This window comes from Artibeus jamaicensis, unplaced genomic scaffold, assembly GCF_021234435.1.
Source record: "Artibeus jamaicensis isolate MK-2021 breed Jamaican fruit bat unplaced genomic scaffold, CSHL_Jam_final contig_466, whole genome shotgun sequence".
In the NCBI taxonomy this organism is placed as follows: Eukaryota; Metazoa; Chordata; class Mammalia; order Chiroptera; family Phyllostomidae; genus Artibeus; species Artibeus jamaicensis.
The window spans coordinates 16,037,140-16,059,237 of record NW_026521844.1 but is presented as its reverse complement, the minus strand read 5'-3'; the positions used below and the strand labels follow the sequence as shown (position 1 = coordinate 16,059,237).

Below are 22,098 nucleotides of genomic sequence, written 5' to 3'. Positions count from 1 at the left end.
TCCATCAGCTCAGTTTCCAAAATGGTTTTCTATAGTTTAGCTGTAATTTTGATGTGGTTGTGCAAGGAGGTAGGCCGTGTTTACATATACCATCATCTTAACCAGAAGTCTTTATTTGCTTTGTGAGCTGCCTCATTACATTGATTATTCATGGTATTTGGTTGTAACTATTGCCAACTCCTTTATATGCATCTACGTGTGAGTGGTACTTCTGTAGATTGATAAAATGAAGTCTTTCTACTGTTTTCCAGTAGGTGGTGCTGAACCCCAAGATTTTTAGCTCTTCAGTATTACTCTTGCTTTTCAGATCTCAGGGGTAAAATAGGGTGTGTATGTTGGAAATTAGCCTATATTCCCTAGGGATTTGGGCATTTCCTTAATGTTTTGGTGGTCTAGGTCCTAAGGGACCAACCTCGCTAGGGATATGATGGGCGGTGGTGTTCCAAATCTGTGAAATCCCAGTGCTGTTCCCTGTGGGCAGATGCTGCTGCTGGCAATGCAGTTATGATGTGTAGGAATGGGATGAACTGGGAGAATTTGGCTTCTTTCTTTGTTGCTTTGCTCTCCCAATAATGATGATTGCTAGACCTCTGGGGCATCTCCTATGTGCTTCCACATGACTCCTGAATTATTTGTAGAGTGTGCATGTTACTCAGGGAAAAATTATTTTTGTAACACCAGTTCTTGGGTTTGTAGATAATGTCCTCTGCAGCCTGAAACTCATTGCTACAGCTTCTTCTGGGGCCTGCTATGACCTCTGGGAGGATTAATAGAGGTGAGCTCTGGGAGAGTGAAAGGAGGTAGGTGGTCAGACTTCCTGCCTTTGTTTCTTTGTCTATAATGCTGATTGCCAGACAACTGAAGTCACACCTCTATGCTTTGTCATTGGACTAAGCTGGAGCTTCTATTGCCAACTGTTGTAGGAATAATCACTGACTCTCTTTGCTCTTCCCAGCTGAAGGAAATGCAGACAGTGGCCTGATTTCTCCCCTCTCTGGCTGAGAACTGCAGTGGGCTCCAGCCTGTGAACCCTGGATGCAGGGCTCTGTCTGTGACCCATCTCTGTTCTTCTCCTTTCCCACCTTTCTAGTTTGCTCTCACTTGTCCTACTTCAGATATTTCAATACCTGGATCTCTCAGATGTGTTTTTGTATTGACCAGTGAATCATTTGCTGAATTACAGCTGTTTAAATAGTTGAAACTTTAAGAGGAGAGATTACGAGGATCTCATGCTGTCCTTCTTTTGACGTCACTTCCAGAGACTTTCTGGTCTATTAAATTTTGAACTGGGCAAAGGTCTAAGTTCCTGTCATAGTCTCAGGTGCTAAAAATAAACTTTATCCCTTACACTAGTCACTGACCTTCTGAAGGCAGCCAAGCCTTCATCACTTTATGCTGAGTATAAAGTATAAAGAGTAATCTTCATTACTTTCTACTTGTCCTAATGCTAAAATATAATACAGAATTTCATATAGAAATACATGAAAAAATTCAAAACATCTATTTTTAAAAACTGAAGAATTAAGAAGTAGTATTTTTGCTACTTATATTTCATAATAAATATGTATTTTACATATATAATGTTTTTAATTCTAAAATCATGATTAGAGGGCTGTAAAATACAGAGTACATAGACTTTCAGGTTTTATAATCTCAATATATGTCTTAGAATAAAACACTTAAAAGTTAACAATACAAACTATTAAACATCAAAGAGCTCCTTTATAGATAAAATTTGGTTTTGAGAAACTAAACAAAACCAAGAACATGTAAATATCTAATAGTATACAGTATAAGTAATTTTTTTTAATTTATTTACTTATTTTTAAATTTTTTCAATTATGGTGGACATTCAATAATAAGTAATTTTGGAAATGATGCTTTTATACTATATTTTATTGAATTGCCACTGTCATATAACCTTGTATAATTTTTAGGTGTACAACATAATGATATAACACCTGTATATACTGTGAAGTGATTATCGTAATAAGTTTATTCAATATCCATTACTATGTCCAGATAAAAACATCCTTTGATGACATTTAAGATTTACTCTCTTATCAACTTTCAGATATACACTACAATATCATTAATTGTGTTCACCATGATGTAACCATATGCACAGGGCTTATTTATCTTATAACTGGAAGTTTGTATCTGTTAACTACCTTCATCCATTTTGCTAATCCACTACACCACCCCCGCCCTCATCTCTGGCAATCACCAATCTGTTCTTTGTATCTGTGAATTTGATATTTTTAAATTCACACATTTAAATGCAGTATGATAAGTGATATACCGAGTTTGCTTTCTATGTCTTATTTCACTTAGCATAATGCCCTCAAGGTCCATCCATCCACTCATCTGTTCATCTGTTCATGGACACTTAAATTGCATTTCTATGTCTAGGTTATTATAAACACGCTACGATTACCATAGAGGTGCAGATAATTTTTTTTAACTCTGGTTAAATACTAAGAACTGGACTGCTGAATCATAGGTAGTCTGTTCTTAATTTTTTGAGAAATCTTCATACTGTTTTCCATAGTGGCTGTGCCAATTTATATTCCAACCAAAATTTCCTTGATTATTATTGAGGTAGAGCACATTCAAGAACCTATTGGCCATGTCTTTTTTTTTTAAATGTATTCAGATCCTCTGACCTTTTAAAATAAATTGTTGTTTTTCTATTGAATTGTGTGAATTCTTTATATAATTTGCATATTAACCCCTTACCAGATATATGATTTACAAGTATTTTCTTCCACTTCATAAGTTGTTTTTTCATTTTGTTCATCTTCCTGTGTTATAAATATTTAGCTTATGTTGTCCCATTTGTTTTAGTTTCGGTTACCTGTGCTTTTGTAATGTAACCAATAATATCATTGCTTTTATCGGAAGTGTCCAATCCGCAACCCATGGGTTGCATGTGGCCCAGGATGGCTACGAATGTGGCTCAACACAAAATCGTCAATTTACTTAAAACATTATGAGTTTTTTTTTTGTGATTACGTGTCACAATGCATTTAATGTATAGCTCAAGACAACTCTTCTTCCAGTGTGGCCCAGAGATGCCAAAATGTTGGACACCCCTGGCTTAGACCAATGTTAAGCAGCTTACCCTTCTATGTTTTCTTCTAGGAGTTTTATGGTTTCACATTGTACATTCAACTCTTTAATGCATTTTGAGTTGATTTATCTATATGGTGTAAAATAGTCATCCAGTTTCATTCTTTTGCATGCAGTGGTCCAGTTTTCCCAACACCATTTACTGGAGAGCTTATTCTTTCCCATTGTATATTCTTTCTCTTTGTCATATATCAAAGGACCTTATATGTATGGGTTATTTCTAGGCTTCCTATTCTGTTCCTAATAGAATAGAATAATGTGTGTCTGTTTTTATGCCATACCATACTGTTAGAGGTACTATAGCTTTGTAATACAACTTGAAATCAGGTAGTGGAATGCCTCCAGCTTTGTTCTTCTCATGATTGTTTTGGATATTGGTATCTTTGGCAATTTTGTACAATTTTAAGGTTGTTATTTCCTTTTAGTGAAAACTACTTTGTTTTTCTCAAGATTGTTTTGGATATTGGTATCTTTGGTAATTTTGTACAATTTTAAGGTTGTTATTTTCTTTCAGTGAAAACTACCATTGGAATTTTGGTAGGGATTGCAGTGAATTTGTAGATTGCTTTGTGCAGTATGGACATTTGTACAATATTGATTCTTTCAGTCTGTGAGTAAATTTTTCCAATTTTTGTGTCTTCAATTTTTTTTAGCAATGTCTTCTAGTTTTTAGGGTTTCACCTTTTGGTTAAATTTATTGCTAGGTATTTTATTCTTGTTGATGTAATTATAAATGGGATTTTTTTACTTCTCCTTCTGATAATTCATCATTGATAAATAAAACAACTGATTTTTATATATTAATTTTTAACTTGCCACTATACTGAATTTGTTTATTAGTTCTAATAGTTTATTGAAGGAGTCTTTAAGGCTTTCTATATAATATTATGCCACCTGCAAATAGATTTTTACTCTTATCTTTACAACTTGGATGACTTTTATTTATTTTTTTATTTAGCCTAATTGTTCTGACCTGGAATTTAGTAACATGTTGAATAAAAGTAGCTAGTGTGGCATATTTGTCTTATGCCTAGTTATAAAAAAAAGGCTTTCCACTTTTCGTCATTGAGTATGATGTTAACTGTGTGCTTGTCAATATATGACAAGCTTTTCTTGTGTGAAGTACATTTCCTCTATATTGAGTTTACTGAGAGTTTTTATTGTGAATGGATGTGCAATTTTTGTCAAATACTTTTTTGTATCTACTTGGATCATATGATTGTTATCCTTCACATTACTGATCATGGGTGGATCTGCAGATGTTAAAACATCCTTGCATCCCTGGAATAAATCACACAAAATCATAATGTATGATTCTTTGAATGGATGTATTGTTCAATTCCATTTGCTTACATTTGTTGAGGATTTTTGCACCTATGCTTTTCAAGGATATTGTACTGTAATTATCTTTTCTTGGAGTGTCATGGTCTGGCTTTGGCATCGCAGTAATGCTGGCCTCATAAAGTGAGATTGTAAGTGTTCCCTTTTATTTTTAGAATATTTTGAGAAATGTAGATATTAATTGATTTTTAAATGTTTGGCAGAATTTATAAGGGAAGCCATCTGGTCCTGGGTTTTTGTTTGTTGAAATATTTTTGATTACTAATTCAATGACCTTATTAGTATCTTATTATGAATTATTTTGTTTCATAAAATATGCTGTTTCATGGAAAATGTTCCATGTGTTTGAGAAGAATGCATGTTGTGTTACTTTTGGATGGAATGTTCTGTAACTGTCTTTTAGGTTAAAAAAATTTATTGAGTTTAGAGAGAGAGAGAATAAGGGAGAGATTTGTTACTTCACTTATTTATGCATTCATTGGTTATTTCTTGTATTAATATATGCTCTGACCAGAGATGGAACTTGCAACCTTGACACACTGGGATGATGCTCTAACCAACTGAGCTACGTGGCTAGGGTTCTTGCTACCTTCCCTTTGAATCCATGAACACAAGTCCTGCTGGCTACTGGAAGCAGGCTATCAATATATGTGTCTCCTGGATAGTAGCCACAAAAGCTGGGGATGCCAGTCATGTACAAACTTTCCTTTTGGGGGATATCAGTGACCCATGTATGGACAGGGAGAACATGAAGTTGGCTTCCACTGGCCTCTCTGGTCTCTGGAAAGTACTGCTGTACTTGGCCCCTAGATGTGTATTAAATAAGAAGCCTGCACTCAATTTTTTAAAAAAGTTTTTTAAAGTAAATATGCTATTTTCACAGAAAGGCCAGCTTGAGTTAATCAGTTGTCTCTGTGCTGGGCTTTCAGGGTTTAGCCATGGTGAACATGAGACCTTTATTAACTGTCTCTGAGTTTGCTATAGCCTTTTGGGACATGGACACAAACCACCTTGGCTTTCGAAGCTGGATGTTTTGGCAGCATATCATGCAGGGAGAAATCCTGAAAGTGGGGGTACCAGGTGCGATGTTCAAAACTTTTGATCCTCAGGGAGAAGCTGGGAGTTCTGAGTTCCCTCCTGTTTGTGTGTCATTGTGCCAGGAGTGGAGTTTATGGTGATGTAGCTTTATAGCCTCTTCTACCTGTTTCAATATAAATATTCTCTCATTCGTCCAGTGTGTAGGAGTCACACAACTAGTTTCTGAATTTTGTTCACAGGGCATTGTCTGTATGTAGCTACAGATTCAGTGGGTCCATGGGAGGGGATGAGTTTGGGAGCATGTTGCATCACCAGCTTAAACTGGACCATTATAAATAATTGTATTTTTTGTCAAATTCATTACTCTGCTAGTACAATTCATGTTTTAAATCTACAAATAGAAAGGAAATTTCTAAATAGATAAACATGGATTCAACACAGGTATATTCTAAAACTTAGCAGTTTTCTCAAAACTTCTTATATCTATAAGGAAGTCACTATTTTTTTTTTTTTCATAAATCCTCACCTGAGGATAGGGTTACTAATTTGAGAGAGGGAGAGAGAGAGAGAGAGAGAGAGAGAACATCAGTTGGTTGCCTGCTAACCTCGCCCTGACCAGGGATTAACCCCTCGATCTTTGTATGTCTCCTGACCAAGAATCTAACCCATGACCTTTCACTATACAGGATGACACTCTTAACAGTTGAGCCACCTGGCCAAGGCAACACTATTGGTTTATGTTGTTGTTTGATTTGATCTTTATTGTATTTTTTCCATTACCATTTAGTACCCTTATAGCCCACTCCCTCCAGCAAACACTATACTGTTATTTATGTCCATGACCTATTTCTTTCTGGCTCGATCCCTCCACCCCTAGCCTCCCCACCCCTTACTAGCTGTCATCATTATCCTTGTTAGTTTAGTTTGCTCATTAGATTCTCCATATGAGTAAAATCATATGGTATTTATCTTTCTCTGATGATTAGTGATGTTGAGCATCTTTTCATGTCTATTGACCATCTTTAGAGAAGTGTTTATTCAGGTCCTTTAGCCATTTCTTAATTGGGTTGTTTGTTTTTTGGTGTTGAGTTTTGTAAGAACTTTAGAAATTTTGGATATGAACCCCTTACAGCTGTATCAGCAAATATGTTCTCCCATTCTGTGGATTGTATTTTATTTTGTTGATGTTCTCCTTTGCTGTGCAACAACTTTTTAGTTTGATGTAATTTATTTTTTCTTCTGTTTCCCTTGCCTGGAGAGATATGTCTAATAAACAATTACTAAAAGCAATGTCTGAGATTTTTCTGCCTATGTTTTCTTCTATAATATGTACAGTTTCAGGTTTAACATGTAAGTCTTTGATCCATTTTGAATTTATTTTTGTGTGTGGCATGGGAAAGTAGTCTAGTTTCATTTTTCTATACTTATCCATCCAGTTTTCCCAGCACCACTTATTAAATAAACCATCTTTAGCTCATTGTATGTGCTTGCTTCCTCTGTCAAATATTAATTTACAGTAAAGGTTTAGGTTTATTTCTGGGCTTTCTATTCTGTTCCATTAATCTATGTGTCTGTTTTTATGCTAATACCATGCTGTTTTGATTACTGTAGCCTTATAGTAGTATAGTTTGATATTAGGTAACTAGATCCCTCCAACTGTGTTCTTCTTTCTCAGAATTTCTGTTGCTACATGAGGTCCTGTGTGGTCCCACAAATTTTTTTGAATATTTATTCTAGTTCTATGAAATATGTCATTGGTATCTTGACAAGGATTTCACTGAATCTGTAGATTGCTTTGGGTAGTATGGACATTTTAATGATGTTAATTCTTCCTATCAATGAACAAGTTATGTGCTTCTACTTATTTGTATCCTCTACAATATGTTTCTTCAGTAATTTTCTGAGTACAGGTCTTTTATATCCTTGGTTAGCTTAATTCCCAGGTAGTTTATTCTTTTTGAAGCAACTATGAATGGAGTTGTTTGCTCAATTTCCTTTTCTGTCAGTTTGTTATTGGCATATAAAAATGCAACTGATTTCTGAACATCAATTTTGTATACTGCTACATTGCTGAATTTATTTATGAGTTTTTGCAGTTTCTTGGTGGAATCTTTGGGACTCCAGAGTATCATGTCATCTGCAATATAATGAGAGTTTTATTTCTTCCTTTATGATTTGGATACTTTTATTTATTCCTCTTGTCCGATTGCTGTGGGTAGGACTTCCAGTACTGTGTTGAATAAGAGAGATGAAAGCAGAGACATCCCTGTCTTGTTCCTGATCTTAAGGGGAATGCTTGTAGTTTTTGCCCATTGAATATGATGCTGGTAGTGAGTTTACCATATTTGGCCTTCATTATGTTTAGGTATGTTCCCTCTATTCCCACTTCACTGACAGTATTTACTATAAATGGGTATTGAATTTTATCAAATGACTTTTCTGCATCTATTGATATAATCAAGTGGTTTTATCCTGCATTTTGTTTATGTGGTGAATCACACTTATTGATTTGAGAATGTTGTTCCTACCTTGCATTCTTAGAATAAATCCCACTTGATCATGGTGTATGATCTTTTTGATGCATTGCTGTATTTAGTTTGTGCATATTTTGTTGAGGATTCTAACATCTGTTTTTATCAGGGATATTGGCCTATAATTTTCTTTCTTTATAGTGTATTATCTGGCTTTGGGATTAGGATAATCCTGGCCTCATGAATGAGTTTGGAGCCTTTCCTCCTCTTGAATTTTATGAAACAGTTTAAGAAGGAGAGCTATTAGCTCTTCTCAGAATGTTTGGTATACTTCACCTATAAAGCCATCTGGTCCAGGGTTTTTGTTTGTTAGGAGATATTTGATTGCTGCTTCAATTTCACTAGATGTAATTTGTCTATTTAGACTCTCTGATTCTTCCTGATTCAGTTTTGGAACATTGTATGTTTCTAGGAGTTTATCCATTTCATCCAGGTTATAAGTGTGTTGGCATATAGTTGTTCATAGTATTTTCTTACAATTCTTTGTATTTCTTTTGTGTCAGTTGTTATTTCTCCTCTTTATTTCTGATTTCATTTATATAGGTCTTTTCTCTCTTTTTCTTGATGAGTCTTGTTAAAGGTTTGTCAATCTTGTTTATTTTTTCAAAGAACAAGCTCTTGGGTTTATTGATCTTTCTATCATTTTTTTTACCCAATTTCATTTATTTCTGCTATGATGTTTATTATTTTCTTGCTTCTACTCACTTTGCACTTTGTTTGTTGTTCCCTTTCAAGTTCCTTTAAATGCAAAGTTAGATTGTTCATTTGAGCTTTTTCTTGGTTTTTGAGATAGGCCTGTAATGCTATGATTTCTCTCTTAAGATTGCTTTCTTTATGTCCCACAGATTTTGAACTATTGTGTTCTCATTCTCATTTGTTTCAAGGTAACTATTGATTTCTTCCTTGATATTGTTGTTGACTCATTCATTGTTTAATAACATGTTATTTAGTTTCCATGTCTTTGTGTGTCTTTCAGTGTTCTTCTTGTGATTGATTTCTAAATTCATCACATTATGGTCAGAGAAGATGCTTGATATGATTTCAATCTGCTTAAATTTATTGGGACTTATTTTTTGTCCTAACATGTGATCTATCCTAGAAAATGTTCCATGTGCACCTGAAGGGTATGTATATTCTGTTGCTTTGGGGTGAAATACTCCAAATCCATTTGATCTAATGTGCTGTTTAAGGCTGTTGTCTCCTGTTGATTTTCCTCCTGGAAGGTCTATCCATTGGAGTCAGTGGGGTATTAAAATCCCCAACTATGGGTGTACTTCTGTCAGTTTCTCCCTTTATGTCCATTAAGATTTGCTCTCTATATTTAGGTACTTCAGTGTTGGTTGCATACATGTTTGCTAGGGTTATATCCTCTTGTTGGGTTTTTCTCTTTATCATTATGTAGTATCCTCCTTTGTCTCTTATTATAGCCTTGGTTTTAAAATCTATTTTCTTGGAAATAAGCACCGCTACCCCAGCTTTTTTTTCTTTTCTATTCACATGGAATATCTTTTTCCATTCTTTACTTTTAGCCTGTGTGTGTGTTTCGATCTGAGATGGGTCTCTTTGAGGCAACCTGTATATGGTTCTTGTTCCCTTATCTAATCAGCTATTCTGTCTATTTTGGTTCAAACATTTAAGCCATTTTCATTTCAAGTGATTAATAATAGATATGTATGTAATGCCATTTTTATTAGACTATTTTCCTGTGTTTTTTTTCCTCTTCTTCTTAAAGCATGCCCTTTAACATTTGTTGCAGTACTAGTTTGTTATGAACAACCTCCTCTAGCTTTTTCTTGTCAGGGAAACTTCTTGTTTCTCCTTGGATTTTAAATGATAGCCTTGTTAGGTAAAGTAGCCTTGGTTGTAAGTCCTCACCTTTCATCACCTTGAATATTTCTTGCCACCTGCTTCTGGCCTGCAATGTTTCTATTCAGAACTCATATGACAGTCTAATAGGTTCTCCCTTGTAAGTAACTACTTGCTTTTCTCTTGAGGATTTTGGGATTTTCTCCTTGTCTTTAAACCTCATCATTTTAATTATGTTGTGTCTTAGCGTAGGCCTCTTTGGGTCCAACTTATTTGGAATTCTCTGAACTTTCTGGACCTGTGTCTTTTTCTTTCACCAGATTAGGGAAGTTTTCTGTCATTATTTCTTCAAATAGGTTCTTGATCCCTTGCTTGCTCATTCTCTTCTTCTGGTATTCCCATCATGTGGATGTTTTTACATTTCATATTACCCAAAATGTTTTTTAAGCTCTCCTCATTTTTTAAAATTCATTTTTCTGTTTGCTGCTCTGCTTGGATGCTATTTTTCAAACAGCATCCAAATCAGATCCAAATCTTCCAAATCAGATCCTTGTCTTCCAAATCACTGATCTGATCCTGTGTTTCATCTGTCTGTTTATTCCTTCCAATTATTATTTATTTCAGATATTACATTCTTCATTTCTGACCTTTTTTTATGGTTTCTATGTACTTTTTTATGCTGTTGAGTATCCTTATAATCTTTACTCTAAACTCTCTATCTGATACTTGCTTGCCTCCAATTCATCTAGTTCTTCTTTTGAAGAATTCTCTAGTTTTTTTATTTGGGGTCTCTTTCTGTGTCTTCCCATTTTGGCTGTTTCTTTGTATTTTCTGACTTAGCTATTAAACTAGGCAACTATTAAACTGATCAGTTGTTAAACTAATTAATCTGTAATCAGCAGCCAAGCTTAAGCACCACAGGTAGAACAATTTCTGTGGGTGGGGCTACTGCTTCCTTCAGGCTGATGCCCGCTGGAGAGGAGTGTTCTGTCTAAAAAGATGGCCGCAGTCTTGGTGTGGTGAAGTGGTTTCTTCTGTCTGTCCTTGGTTATAAGGCTCCCTCCAGCTCTTGTTCAGTTAGTTTTTCAGGATGCTTTCTCCACAATTTTGTTGTAATGCCAGACTGGTTCTGGGAAGAGGTTAGTATAGCTTCCGCTTACTTCTCTGCCATCTTGACCATCCCAAGGCAATACTATTGTTAATGAATCTACCCAGGGTTTTTTGTTGTTGTTGTTTCTCGGGGGTCCTGAAGTTCTAGTGGCTTTCTAAGTTTGTTACTGCACTTGGGCAGTACTGGAAACATCTCGTAGAGTCAAAAGGTGTCAGGTAGAAGGATCAGGAGTGCTCTTCTAGGCAACTAGGCAACTGGGCCTGCTGGTCGGCACAACCAGAACTGCAGCATTGTTTCATCTAGCTGGTAATTAACAGTCCATAAAATTTAAAAAGTTCCCTTATTTTGGAAATGTACTAAGCTAACTATTAATATGTGGTACTAAGGTAACATGAACTATTGCATATGGCTCTGTTCCAATCTCAAGGTTATCACAAATTGGGGGGAACACAGCTAAAGTGACATAGGCAGATAAAGTAATAGAATCACTAAAGTGATTTCTAGAGAGGAGTGGTAAGAAACATGTTTTGTTTCTTCTCTTTCCAAATTAAGGTCAGTATCATGAGGACAGATGCCCAAAGAAGTAGCATTTCACCACTTGACTCCTAATTTCAAGATATTAGCTGATGATCAACTTTATCATTTCACTATCAGGAAGGGAGGCATCTGTAAATAACGGGGCCTAATCAGCACCATCAGTGAAAGTTGTTATATTTGTGGTTGTTGATGTGTCTTTATCTGCATAAATGTCTACTCTTTATAGAGAAATGATAATAAGTACATACCTTCCAGAAGATCAATTTGCTGATGAATCTGTATTTTATCTATCTAAATATAGTAAAAAAATTAGCATTAAGTACATGTCAAATTTTTTAAGCTAACAAAATTAAGCATCATTTTTTATATTTTTAAGAATGCATATAGGTATCAATATCTGTCAATATTCTCAATATTTAACAACAGCTTACATTAATTTTAAGTGTAAAACTAAAGTTCAATAATTTATAATTTTTTTAAATAAAAAGGATCTTGGGTGTGTTCACTATGAAGGGGAGCAAATGACTTATAAAGGAGTCTCTATAAAAATTTAAAAAAACACTTAAGAAAACATTCCTTCTAATAAGATGTTCAGGAGATAGGAAGAGTTCCTTTTCATCCATTTAAGGAACTTTCTCTATAAATATCAAATTTTTTTAAGTATACTTGATATGATTATTTGAAGTAAACAATGACTTGCCCTACATATTATGTGAGTCCTGATTTTAAAAAATCTATTTATTGTATTTGTTGAATATGTAAACTACTAAAATTTGTATAAAATATCTTACTCAAGTGCATTATGGGAAATTAATTCAATAAAGTACAAAAAAGACCATTTATTTATTGAAAAGTGATTTGCTATTATAAGATATTAGTTTATTTATTTAGAGATTGAACACTTTAGAATTTATACTTTATCTATGATATTCTTAATACCAAATATGAAATCTCACATTGCTGAGATAAACTATCATATGGTACATTAAAATCCAACATTTTATTTTTTATTGGTGATGTTGACCCTGAGAAAGAAGATACCTATTAGGAGGGAATCCTGGTGGTTCACTGGTTTCTAATTTTTATGTGAGTGTGGTTCTCAGGCCTGTGCTCAATCCACTGAGCTACACCAGCCAGGGCAGGTTTCTAATTTTTAAAAAGAGCCTGGTAGCTGTTTCTAAGCAGGATCCTTTTATGCAAGCCACACTTTAGAGAAAAGTTTGCACCAAGCCTTCTGCCTCCCACACTGAATTGCCTTTCTTCACTGTTCCTTTTCTCTGAGACAGACTGTATAAAGGAATTCCTGAAATTGTATTTCAACCAATAGGACTGAGACTTTCCCTCTCCATTCAGAGCTGCATAGCTATATTCTTTTTGGTATCTTTACTGACCAATCAGAATAGCTCCATTCTGAACAATTAGGACGGGACAACTTTTAGGATTAATCAACCTGTGAGGATTTAGAGTCCTCATGTGCATGAGAACAGACCAATCAGTGATGAGTGTCAGGGGCTTCTTTCTACATTAGTCACCTCCTCTCTGGTTTAGGGAGCATAATTTCCCTTTCCACCAAACACTGAAGACTGAGTTTCCCTGGCTGGAGCTGAAACACCAAAGATGTCTCACCAGACTAGAATGGAGTAGATTGGAGTAGAATGGAACAGAGAAGAGCAGGTGAGCTCACTGGCCCTAAGTGGACTGAAGTGGAGCAGCTTTCTAGCCAAAGAGAGGCCTCACCCTTGGGATGCCTCACCTAAGGGCTGCCTCACAGCCATGCTGTTCCACAGCTGTGCTATTTCATAATTAGTTGTAACACTATTGAGCTGTTGCACAGCAATGCTAAATCTCAATTGAGTTGTTTGCATTGATTAGTTTCCTTCTTCACTGCACCCCACATAGAGGATTCTTGTTGGCACTGAACTGGCACTAACAACTATCAGTTGATAGTAGTATCTATAAAATTTGATTTTACATAAAACAAGAGCATTATAAAAATACAGTTTTGTTAGTTAAAATAAAAGGTGGATCATATTATATACAAAGTATTAATTCCTTTTTTTTGGTACCACTTATTGGAACTCAGTGGTAAATTGGGTTTGATCTTTCTTCCCAATTTCTAGGATATTACTCAGTGTTGGGATTAAAGAGCCTGGGGTACAGAACCAAGGTTCCACAAGTAAAAAAACATCTCCACTTCCTTGGCATTTTGATGTTGAGGGAATCAAGTAACTTCTCTGGACCTCAACCTCCTCTTCTGTAAATTGGTGAGCACCTATATATCATGGAGTTTTTGAAAGGATCAAATGAATTAATACTTGTATTATACTTAGGAACAAAGATTTGAAAATAGTGCTTAACAAACTTTTACTATTGACTATTACCACATTATATTCAATATCATAGAAAACACAATTTCCCAAGCCATTTGTAGTTTGATTTAAGAGCAAACCTGACCTAGAGGAATTAGAGTAATTTATTACCAAAAATATTTTACTATTTAATCTTTTGTGAGTCATTTGTTAATAAATAAACTGGAAGCCTGGTTTTATCTTTATGACTCTTTTATGAGTTTGAAATTACCTCAGTTAAATATTCCAATCCTGGTGGACAGTCCAAAAAAGCTGATGGTGCTGGCATCCACAGTGGCCCTGCAGGTTCACCTGCGTGATTGCACTTTGGCTGGTGTTGGATAGGAAAGTCCATGAGAGTAGTTCTTGAACAGACAGGTGTTGTGACTGAATTGTTAAGTTGGGGGCCAGGATAGTCATCCTGGGGGCCTAGCTGAATGCTAGCTCCTCGAGGTTCTGAAATATGAAAAAGTAAAATAGTTTGTATCTGGGAAGAAAAATAGAAACATCAATACACTTAGAATTGCCCTTGTTATCTATAAACTAAAATTTTAGCTCAAGAATAGTGTTTCAACAAGGCTTAAAATTTGTATTATTGTCTTTCAGCAAGTTTTCTATTAAATACCAGTGGTTCCATATATACTTCTATTCTGACAGTGGTGGAATATGAATCAAGTCAGCCTAAGTCTTACACTTGCTATTAAAAATTTAGATATGAACGTTTAAAATCTAAAAAAAAAAGGAAGAAAGAAAATCAACAATGATCTAGAGTCACCTTCATAAAGATTCTGGAATTTCTTCATGGGAAAAAGAGATGGCATTGGGAAGAGGACCTATAATAATGACTTTGAGCCAGTGTTTCCAAGACCAAAACAGTCCACAATAAATTATATTTTGGAATTCTAACAAATGATATCTCTATATGTATAGAACTGGGACCAGTTGTGCCCTCTCAAGTGATATTTGGCAAGGTGTGGAGGTGGTTTTGGTTGCCATAATGGACGGGAAGGGTGCTACCAGGAATGCCACTAAGTGTCTTAAAATGCCCAAAACAGAATCTTTTAAAAAATAGAATGATCTATTCCAAAATATTATAGTGCCACTGTTCAGAAACCCTGATATAGAAGTGAAAGCATGTCATCCATTTACTATGCTCCAGATACTTTTCTGGATTAACATCTATCTGCAAGAAGTTTTAATCCATGGGGCAATCCATTCCTGAGACACTCCACATGAAAACAAAAGCCCACTATGATATTAAGATTATAGATTTAAATCTTGAAATTTAGTACCATCAGCACTGAGAATTGAGAACCAAGGTAGGTAAAAGTGTTCTTATGACAAAGCTGTCTTAAGTTCTTAACAAGCACAGTGTATACTGTGTATACCCTATATATTCCATGTAAATTTTGACTATGCTGGAGCTTCATAGTTTATATGTATAGCACATAGAATAATAATTCCATAGCAATGGAATATAATTTGAAAGGACTGTGTTCCACAGTATTTTTAAAAGCTGGCTATTCCACAAAATTTTCAGTAAAGGCCATGCAAAATTTAACTTAGAATATGCAATTTGTAAATACTCTTAATGGAATACTGATGAAAAATACATACATAATTAAAAAGTAAGAATAAGAATAGACCTTAAACCTCATACCGACGTCTTCTAAACACTATAGCTTTTATAATTAATTCCTTCTAAAACAAACAAGTATTTACAGATGATCTATAATCTGACTCTCGTCTAGAATCAGAGGATATGGCTATCAGATAAGCTAAACTGCTCTCATGGGGATTATAGGCAACTTCTGGGAGACAGAAAATAAGATTTTAAAAAAGATTTCAGATTGAATTGATGGGGAAAATGCATGGGGAGAGGGAAAAGTATCATCGAGTTGCTTTTAAACAGGTAAAATTTAAGTTGAGAACTATACAATGAGAAGGGAAAAGCTTTGTATGACAACCTGGTGAGGAATGTTCTAGAAGGAAGAAAACTAAATGCAAATCCCCCAATTTGGGGATGAATTTGGCATTTTGAGAAAGAGAGGAACATCTTAAGGAAGAGAAAGAGTAGAAGTGGCTGTCAGTAAAGAAATAGAGGCAGTTCATCTAGGGAGTCCCTTAATAAGGAGTTTGGATTTTACTCCAAGTGTGTCTTGGAGTAAAAGGCACAGGCATTAGAGGATTTCAAGCAGAACAGTGAGTTCCCTGATCTGAGTTATGTCTTAAGAAGTTTTAGGAGTGCTGGGCACTGGAATTTAAAAACAGGAGCACAGCTAAAAGTCATTCACTCATTGCCTAATGGGAGAGAGAACTTTATACTCACCTTTACTGTAAGGGGATACAACGCTATAGTGATTGATTGATTGGTTAGAATTGAAGGTAAGTCATTTGAAGGATGGGGCCAGTGTTATGACTATATTTGCCAAAGGAAGGTGTTTGGATGAGGAGAAAGGGAAGGAGTGGGGACCACTTCCCCGAGGATCAAGGGATAAAAGGAGGTGAGTAGGCCGGTAGCAGAGAAAGAACATTTCAGAGACAAGCGCTGGCATAGCAACAAACATAGGGCCTTTCAAATCAGAGAAAAGGACCCATTTACCTGAACAGCAGAGAGCCAGGTCTAAGAGGATTTTAAGGGAAAGCAGGGAGCCCCCCAGCACCTGGTAGTCAAATTAAACATTTTGGTCCCCAGCTTAAAAGTAATGGGAGCCCAACAGAGACTGAATACTGTCTGTAATATGAAGAGACTTGTATTTTTAAAGAACCACTAGGGAGGTGGAGATGTGAGTTAAAATAACTTACAAATCACAGAACTATCACACTGTTTTAAATATAAATTTTTTTAACTTTTACATATATTTACAGACATACATTTTATTTCCATTTTGCAGACACCTACATACAAACACATGTAACTGTTCATATGATCCTGAAGAGTTAAAAACTCATTATGAGCATGGCCAAATATAACACTGTTAAGTGATCCGAAGCTTCCTAAAGTTTGCAGCAAATAAAACAGCTTAATACTTCACAAATTTACTTTTAACACACTTTGCATTTTGCAAGTGAATAAATTAAGTCAATAGAACAATCATTAAGAGAGAATGGTAAAACTTCACTAGGGAAAGGTGTGATTTTGGGTCCTGAGAGGACCTAATAAATCCAGTGAGGCTGCAGTCGTGGTGAGAAATAAACATCATTTGTCCATATTAATAAAGATAAAACGGAGAATAAAGATCATTTTAGAAAACCTGATTTTTTTATGGTAAACCCTTTCTTTTAAAGACATTTTTAAAAACTTTACAATGAAATTGCAAGGGAAGTACAGTTTTCCCACATACCCCATTTCACATATGCATAGCATCCCCTATGAGCAACATCGTTCAACAGAATGGTTCATCTCCCCAAGGATGTACCTACATTGCTACAACATGATAATCAACAAAAGTCCCTTGTTTACCTTACGGGTTACTCCTGGCTGTGAATATTTTATGGGTATGCACAAATGTATAATGATATACCACCATCATTGTAATATCACAAAAAGTATTTTAACTGCCCTAAAAATCCTCTGCGCTATGCCAAGTTATCCTTCCTGAAACACCAACCCCTCTGTAGACACTGATTGTTTTCTGTTTCTACCTACAGTTTTCCTTTCCCAGAATGGTATACAGTAGAAATTATATAGCATACAGCTTTTTCAGATTGGCGTCTTTCACTTACTAGTATGCATTTAAAATTTCTCAATGGAATTTCATGGAAGAATTTTCATGGCTTAATTTAATAGTTCATTTCTGTTTTAACACTGCATAATATTTCATTGTTTGGATGTACCACAGTGTATTTATCCATCCGCCTCCCAAAGAATATCTTGTTTGCTTCTAAGTTTGCATAATTATGAATTAATCAACTATAAACATCAAGGAGCAGGTGTTTGTGTGGATTTATTTTCACTTTCTTTAGGTAAATATCAAGGAGTGTGATATTTCATGGTAAGGATATGTTTAACTTTGTAGGAAACTGCGAAACTGTTTTCCAAAAAGTGGCTGCGCTATTCTGCATTAACTGCAGCAATATATGAGAGTTCCTGCTGCTCCTCGTACTCACCGGCATGGGGTACTGTCAGTTGTCTGGATTTTGGCCATTCTAATAAGTACGCAATGGTATCTCATTGTGGTTTTTATTTGTATTTTCCTGATGACATGGGATGTGGAGCATTCATTCATGTTTATTTCCCATCTGTATTTCTTCTTTGGTGAGCTGTCTTTTAAGTTCTTTGGACCATATTTAATACCCTTTTTGTTTTCTCAGTGTTGAGTTTAAGAGTTCTTTGCATATTCTGGGTAACATTCCTTTATCAGATCTGTCTTTTGCAAGTATTTCCTCTTGGTCTGTGGCTTGCCTTCCAATTCTCTTGCTATTGCCTTTTGCAGAACAGAAGTTTTTAATTTTAATGAAGTCCATCTTATCAATTCTTTCTTTCATGGGATGTGTTTTTCATGTTCTATCTGAAAAAGTATCACCATACGCATAATCATCTAGACCAGCAATTTTCAACCAGTGTACAGCAAGAAGTTTTAAAACATGCAATACCTCACTATTTAGTCAGGGGCATGGACCTCTTTTCCCTTACATTGTCAAACAAAAACAAAAAAGTGACAACAGCCAACACACTAATATCATCCAGTGTGAGTGAATCAAAATTATACCATTTTTTTGGTCAGATGGGCAAGAAAATCTAGTTTTGGTGTGCTACAATCTGGTTTTAGTGATTAGTTTACTATGTTCCATGAGATGAAAAAGGTTGAAAATTGCTGATCTAGACTTCCTTCTATGTCATCTCTAATGGTGTTAGTTGCACGGTTTACATTTAGTTCTTTAATGCATTTTGAGTTAGTTATTGTGAAGGTGTAAGGTCTGTATCTAGATTAATTTTTTTTGTATGTGAATGTCTAATTGTTCCACTAACATTCGTTAAAAAGACTGTTTTTGCTCCATTATATTGCTTCGGCTCCTTTGTCAAAAAAGAGTTGACAGTATTTATAGTGTCTAATTATGAGCTCTCTATTTTGTTCCACTGATCTATTTGTCTATTCTTTTACCAATACTACACTGTCTTGATTACTGTAGCTATATAAGTACATCCTGTTGTTAGGTTAGCATCAGTTCTTTAACATCCTTCTTCTCAGGATTTTGTTCTTGATATTTTCCTCTAGTATGTATTTTTTTCTCTTTAGAACATTAATTTTGAAAAAGATGTATTTTATTGTATGCTTAATTGATATCCATCTAATTTAAAATATTCTTTTTAAATAAGTTTTTATTTATTTTATTTTTAGAGAGAGGGGAAGGGAGGGAGAAAAAGAGGGACAGAAACATCAATGCATGGTTGCCTCTCATGCACCCACCCCCTACCTGCGACCTGGCCAGCAACCCAGGCATGAGCCCCAATGACCCTTTGGTTCACAGGCCTGCGCTCAATCCACTGAGCTACACCAGCAGGGTAATTTAAAATATTCTTGATAGAAAAAAATCAAGAGCATAATAATTGGTATTTATTTAAACCTATACACTTTTGTATGTTATGAAATATATATCAGGAGATCTAGCTGAGAATTTTATTATAACGAATGATACAGTAAAGTTATTATATTTATTAATTAGTATCATTTGAATAATATTTATGTAGTTAAAAAGCACTAGAAAAGGGAACACTGATCTGGATGGAATATAGTATAAATTAAATTAATTCCCATTAAGCTTGGCATTTCTTAGTTTTCTCTAAGATTTTTATTTTTTGTTTTTTATTTTTTAAAGGGAAAAGTAGCTGTAGTGGATATTCATGTATAGTTTCTCAAATACTGAAGTTATAGCCTTTCAGAAACTAAATGAAACATTATGACAAGTAACCTGTTAATAACAGAATTAACAAATAGGAAGGAAAGTAAACAAAGCAAGTTACTTACTTTGGTTGTCCATGATTTGGAGTTCTGAAAGAGAAGATCTGCTATTAATACATTATCTACAAATTTATAGGTCAAATTTATTTATCACTGTTGAAACAAGATACTCTGTAACTATACAGTCATACACATAGTCTATTTCTTTTTATTCATCTTATCTATTTGTATCTGGCTATTTAAATCCTTATGGCTTGACCCTTCTCATTGCTATGTTTCTGAGTATGACTTTAGAAGTTGTTTGTTGTTCAGCCAAGGCTGGTGGACAATTTCTAAAACCTGGAAGGAGACGGCCCAATGAGGCAAAGAGCCATGAAGAAACACTGTGGCCACAACACCCCACATGGTAACCAAGCTGAGCCTTCACACATTGTACAAACTAAGGAGAGCCTGTGATCGGGCACCTAGCCTCAGAGCTGGGCTCCAGGCATGTTTCAGAAGGAGAAGAAGAAAGATTAGCTACCCAGTCATACCACTGCAAAAACCTCTGGAAATCCCAGGTCCTGCGGATGTGTTCTTCCCGGAACAAACACGAAATCTGTGTAGGTCAGACCCTCATTCTGTGAATCGATATGTACTTTTGAATGTATTGAGGAGCTAGAGATCCTCCTCTCAGGCACTGCAGGAGCTGTAACATGACAAGCCATATGGAAACTTTATGTGGCTTATTGCTATAGAAAACAAACTAAACATTGTACTCAGTACTTCTGCCTTTTAGTGCCTTGATCCCGTCCTAGTCTTTCCCACGACTCTCCAGTCACGACTTTCCCTATCTCTCCACTTTAAAGCCAACCTCTATATGCCTATTAATTTAAATGAACAAAGGTGACAGAAACTCTGTTAGTCGTTGGACTTATCTGGGACCTGTACATTTATATTCATCAGTCCTACCCCTTCTCAGGACCTGCCTGCCTTGATTGCCCTCTTCCAACGGTTTCATCATCACTGCTTAAAAAATGTCAGCTAATCTCCATATCCTGAACTAAATTCTGTTTCCAGCAAGAACCAATTTTCCTCCTCTCCATGTCAAAATTATGACCCTGCAAGGCCCCATACTAAGTACTAAAACAAAATGGGGGAGGTGGAAGATAAACAAAAATTGAATATAATATTACAAGTACTTGAAGTGCTATACATAAATCTAATGGCACTGTAATGAAGAGTTATAGGGGCACTAGGTTAGGCGATGGGGAGAGGGTGTCCAAGGAAGACAGATCCAAGAGCTCAAAGAAGTGTGTTTGAGGAGTGGGTGGGGTAACTGCAGACGGAGGTAACTGCATGGGTAGAAGTCCTGAGGCTGAGGGAGCTCTTCTCATTCAAGGAAAGGAAAGGAAAGGTCTGTGGGTTACAGACCAAGAGGGAGAGATCATTAGACATGAGGATGGAGAGGTGCACAGGAGACCATCCTCACACGTTGACTCTTCCTCCAGCTGCTCTCTAAACTCTCAAAGGCTGGAGCATGGCTGGTCCCAGGCAAGGCGCTTAAACTGGTGCTTGCTGATTCAACAATGTGTGTACAGAATTATTTCATTCCTTTCAGTCAGAAAGAATGGATCCCTTACAGATTTGAAGGCTGCTTAATTCACAACCTGGCTATTTCAAATGCCACTTTCTACCCAAGTGAACAAGTCCACTCATTTCACAAACAGCCTTTGCGTTACTTACTCCAGCGTTCCAAGTCCTGCGATTGTCATGCTCGCCAGGGCAGTATCCAGAGAAACTTGTTCAAGGTGGAAAAAGGGGATCCCAAATCGCCTGACAGGTCACACGGAGCAAGTGACACTTGTACAGTACTAGCCACACCCCTCACCTTGCTAAACCAGGAGAAACTACTGTTTTCTGCCTGTCCCCTGGAACTGGGAAGTGACCGTGCCAGACCTCCAGGACTAAATGGAGAAATAAAACAGGAACGAGACAGTAGATTCAGAGAAACGGTGGCTTTGTCAAATATTAGAAACAATAAAAACTACCACTGAGTACTGGGGCAGTGCCAGACCCTACTCTAACAGAGTTACACTAGTACATGTCCTACTGTATGACTCTTGTAGCTCTGGATAGTCACACCATTTCAGAGATGAGGTAAGAAGGAAGGAAGGTCTAGGAAGAAACTGGGTGGAGGTCAGAGTCCCCAGATATTAAGTAGCAGAGGGAGGAGACAAATAGATCCCGAGATAACGGCCTCTGTGTTTCCAATTCTGGTGCCCCAGGGAGCCTGGGGTAATTCCAGCCATACCCCTAATTAGGATTTACAGTTAAAGGACAGCTAGCAGGCTCTATTAATAGCTCCATCT

At 36.0% G+C, this 22,098-nt stretch overlaps 1 protein-coding gene across 1 annotated transcript in view; it reads right to left on the bottom strand.

Moving 5' to 3' along the window:
• Window positions 1-14,199, bottom strand: part of LOC119046981 (phospholipid scramblase 1-like) — a gene marked incomplete at its 3' end in the record, with an annotated part of 41,850 nt that extends 27,651 nt beyond the window's left edge. Inside the window, exons 1-2 of the mRNA XM_053667237.1 lie at window positions 14,077-14,199; window positions 11,745-11,787 (exon numbers count right to left, since the gene is read on the bottom strand). Coding sequence (XP_053523212.1) covers window positions 11,745-11,787; window positions 14,077-14,199 — 166 coding nt within the window. The remainder of the gene's footprint in view (window positions 1-11,744; window positions 11,788-14,076) is intronic.
• Window positions 14,200-22,098: the final 7,899 nt, after the last annotated feature.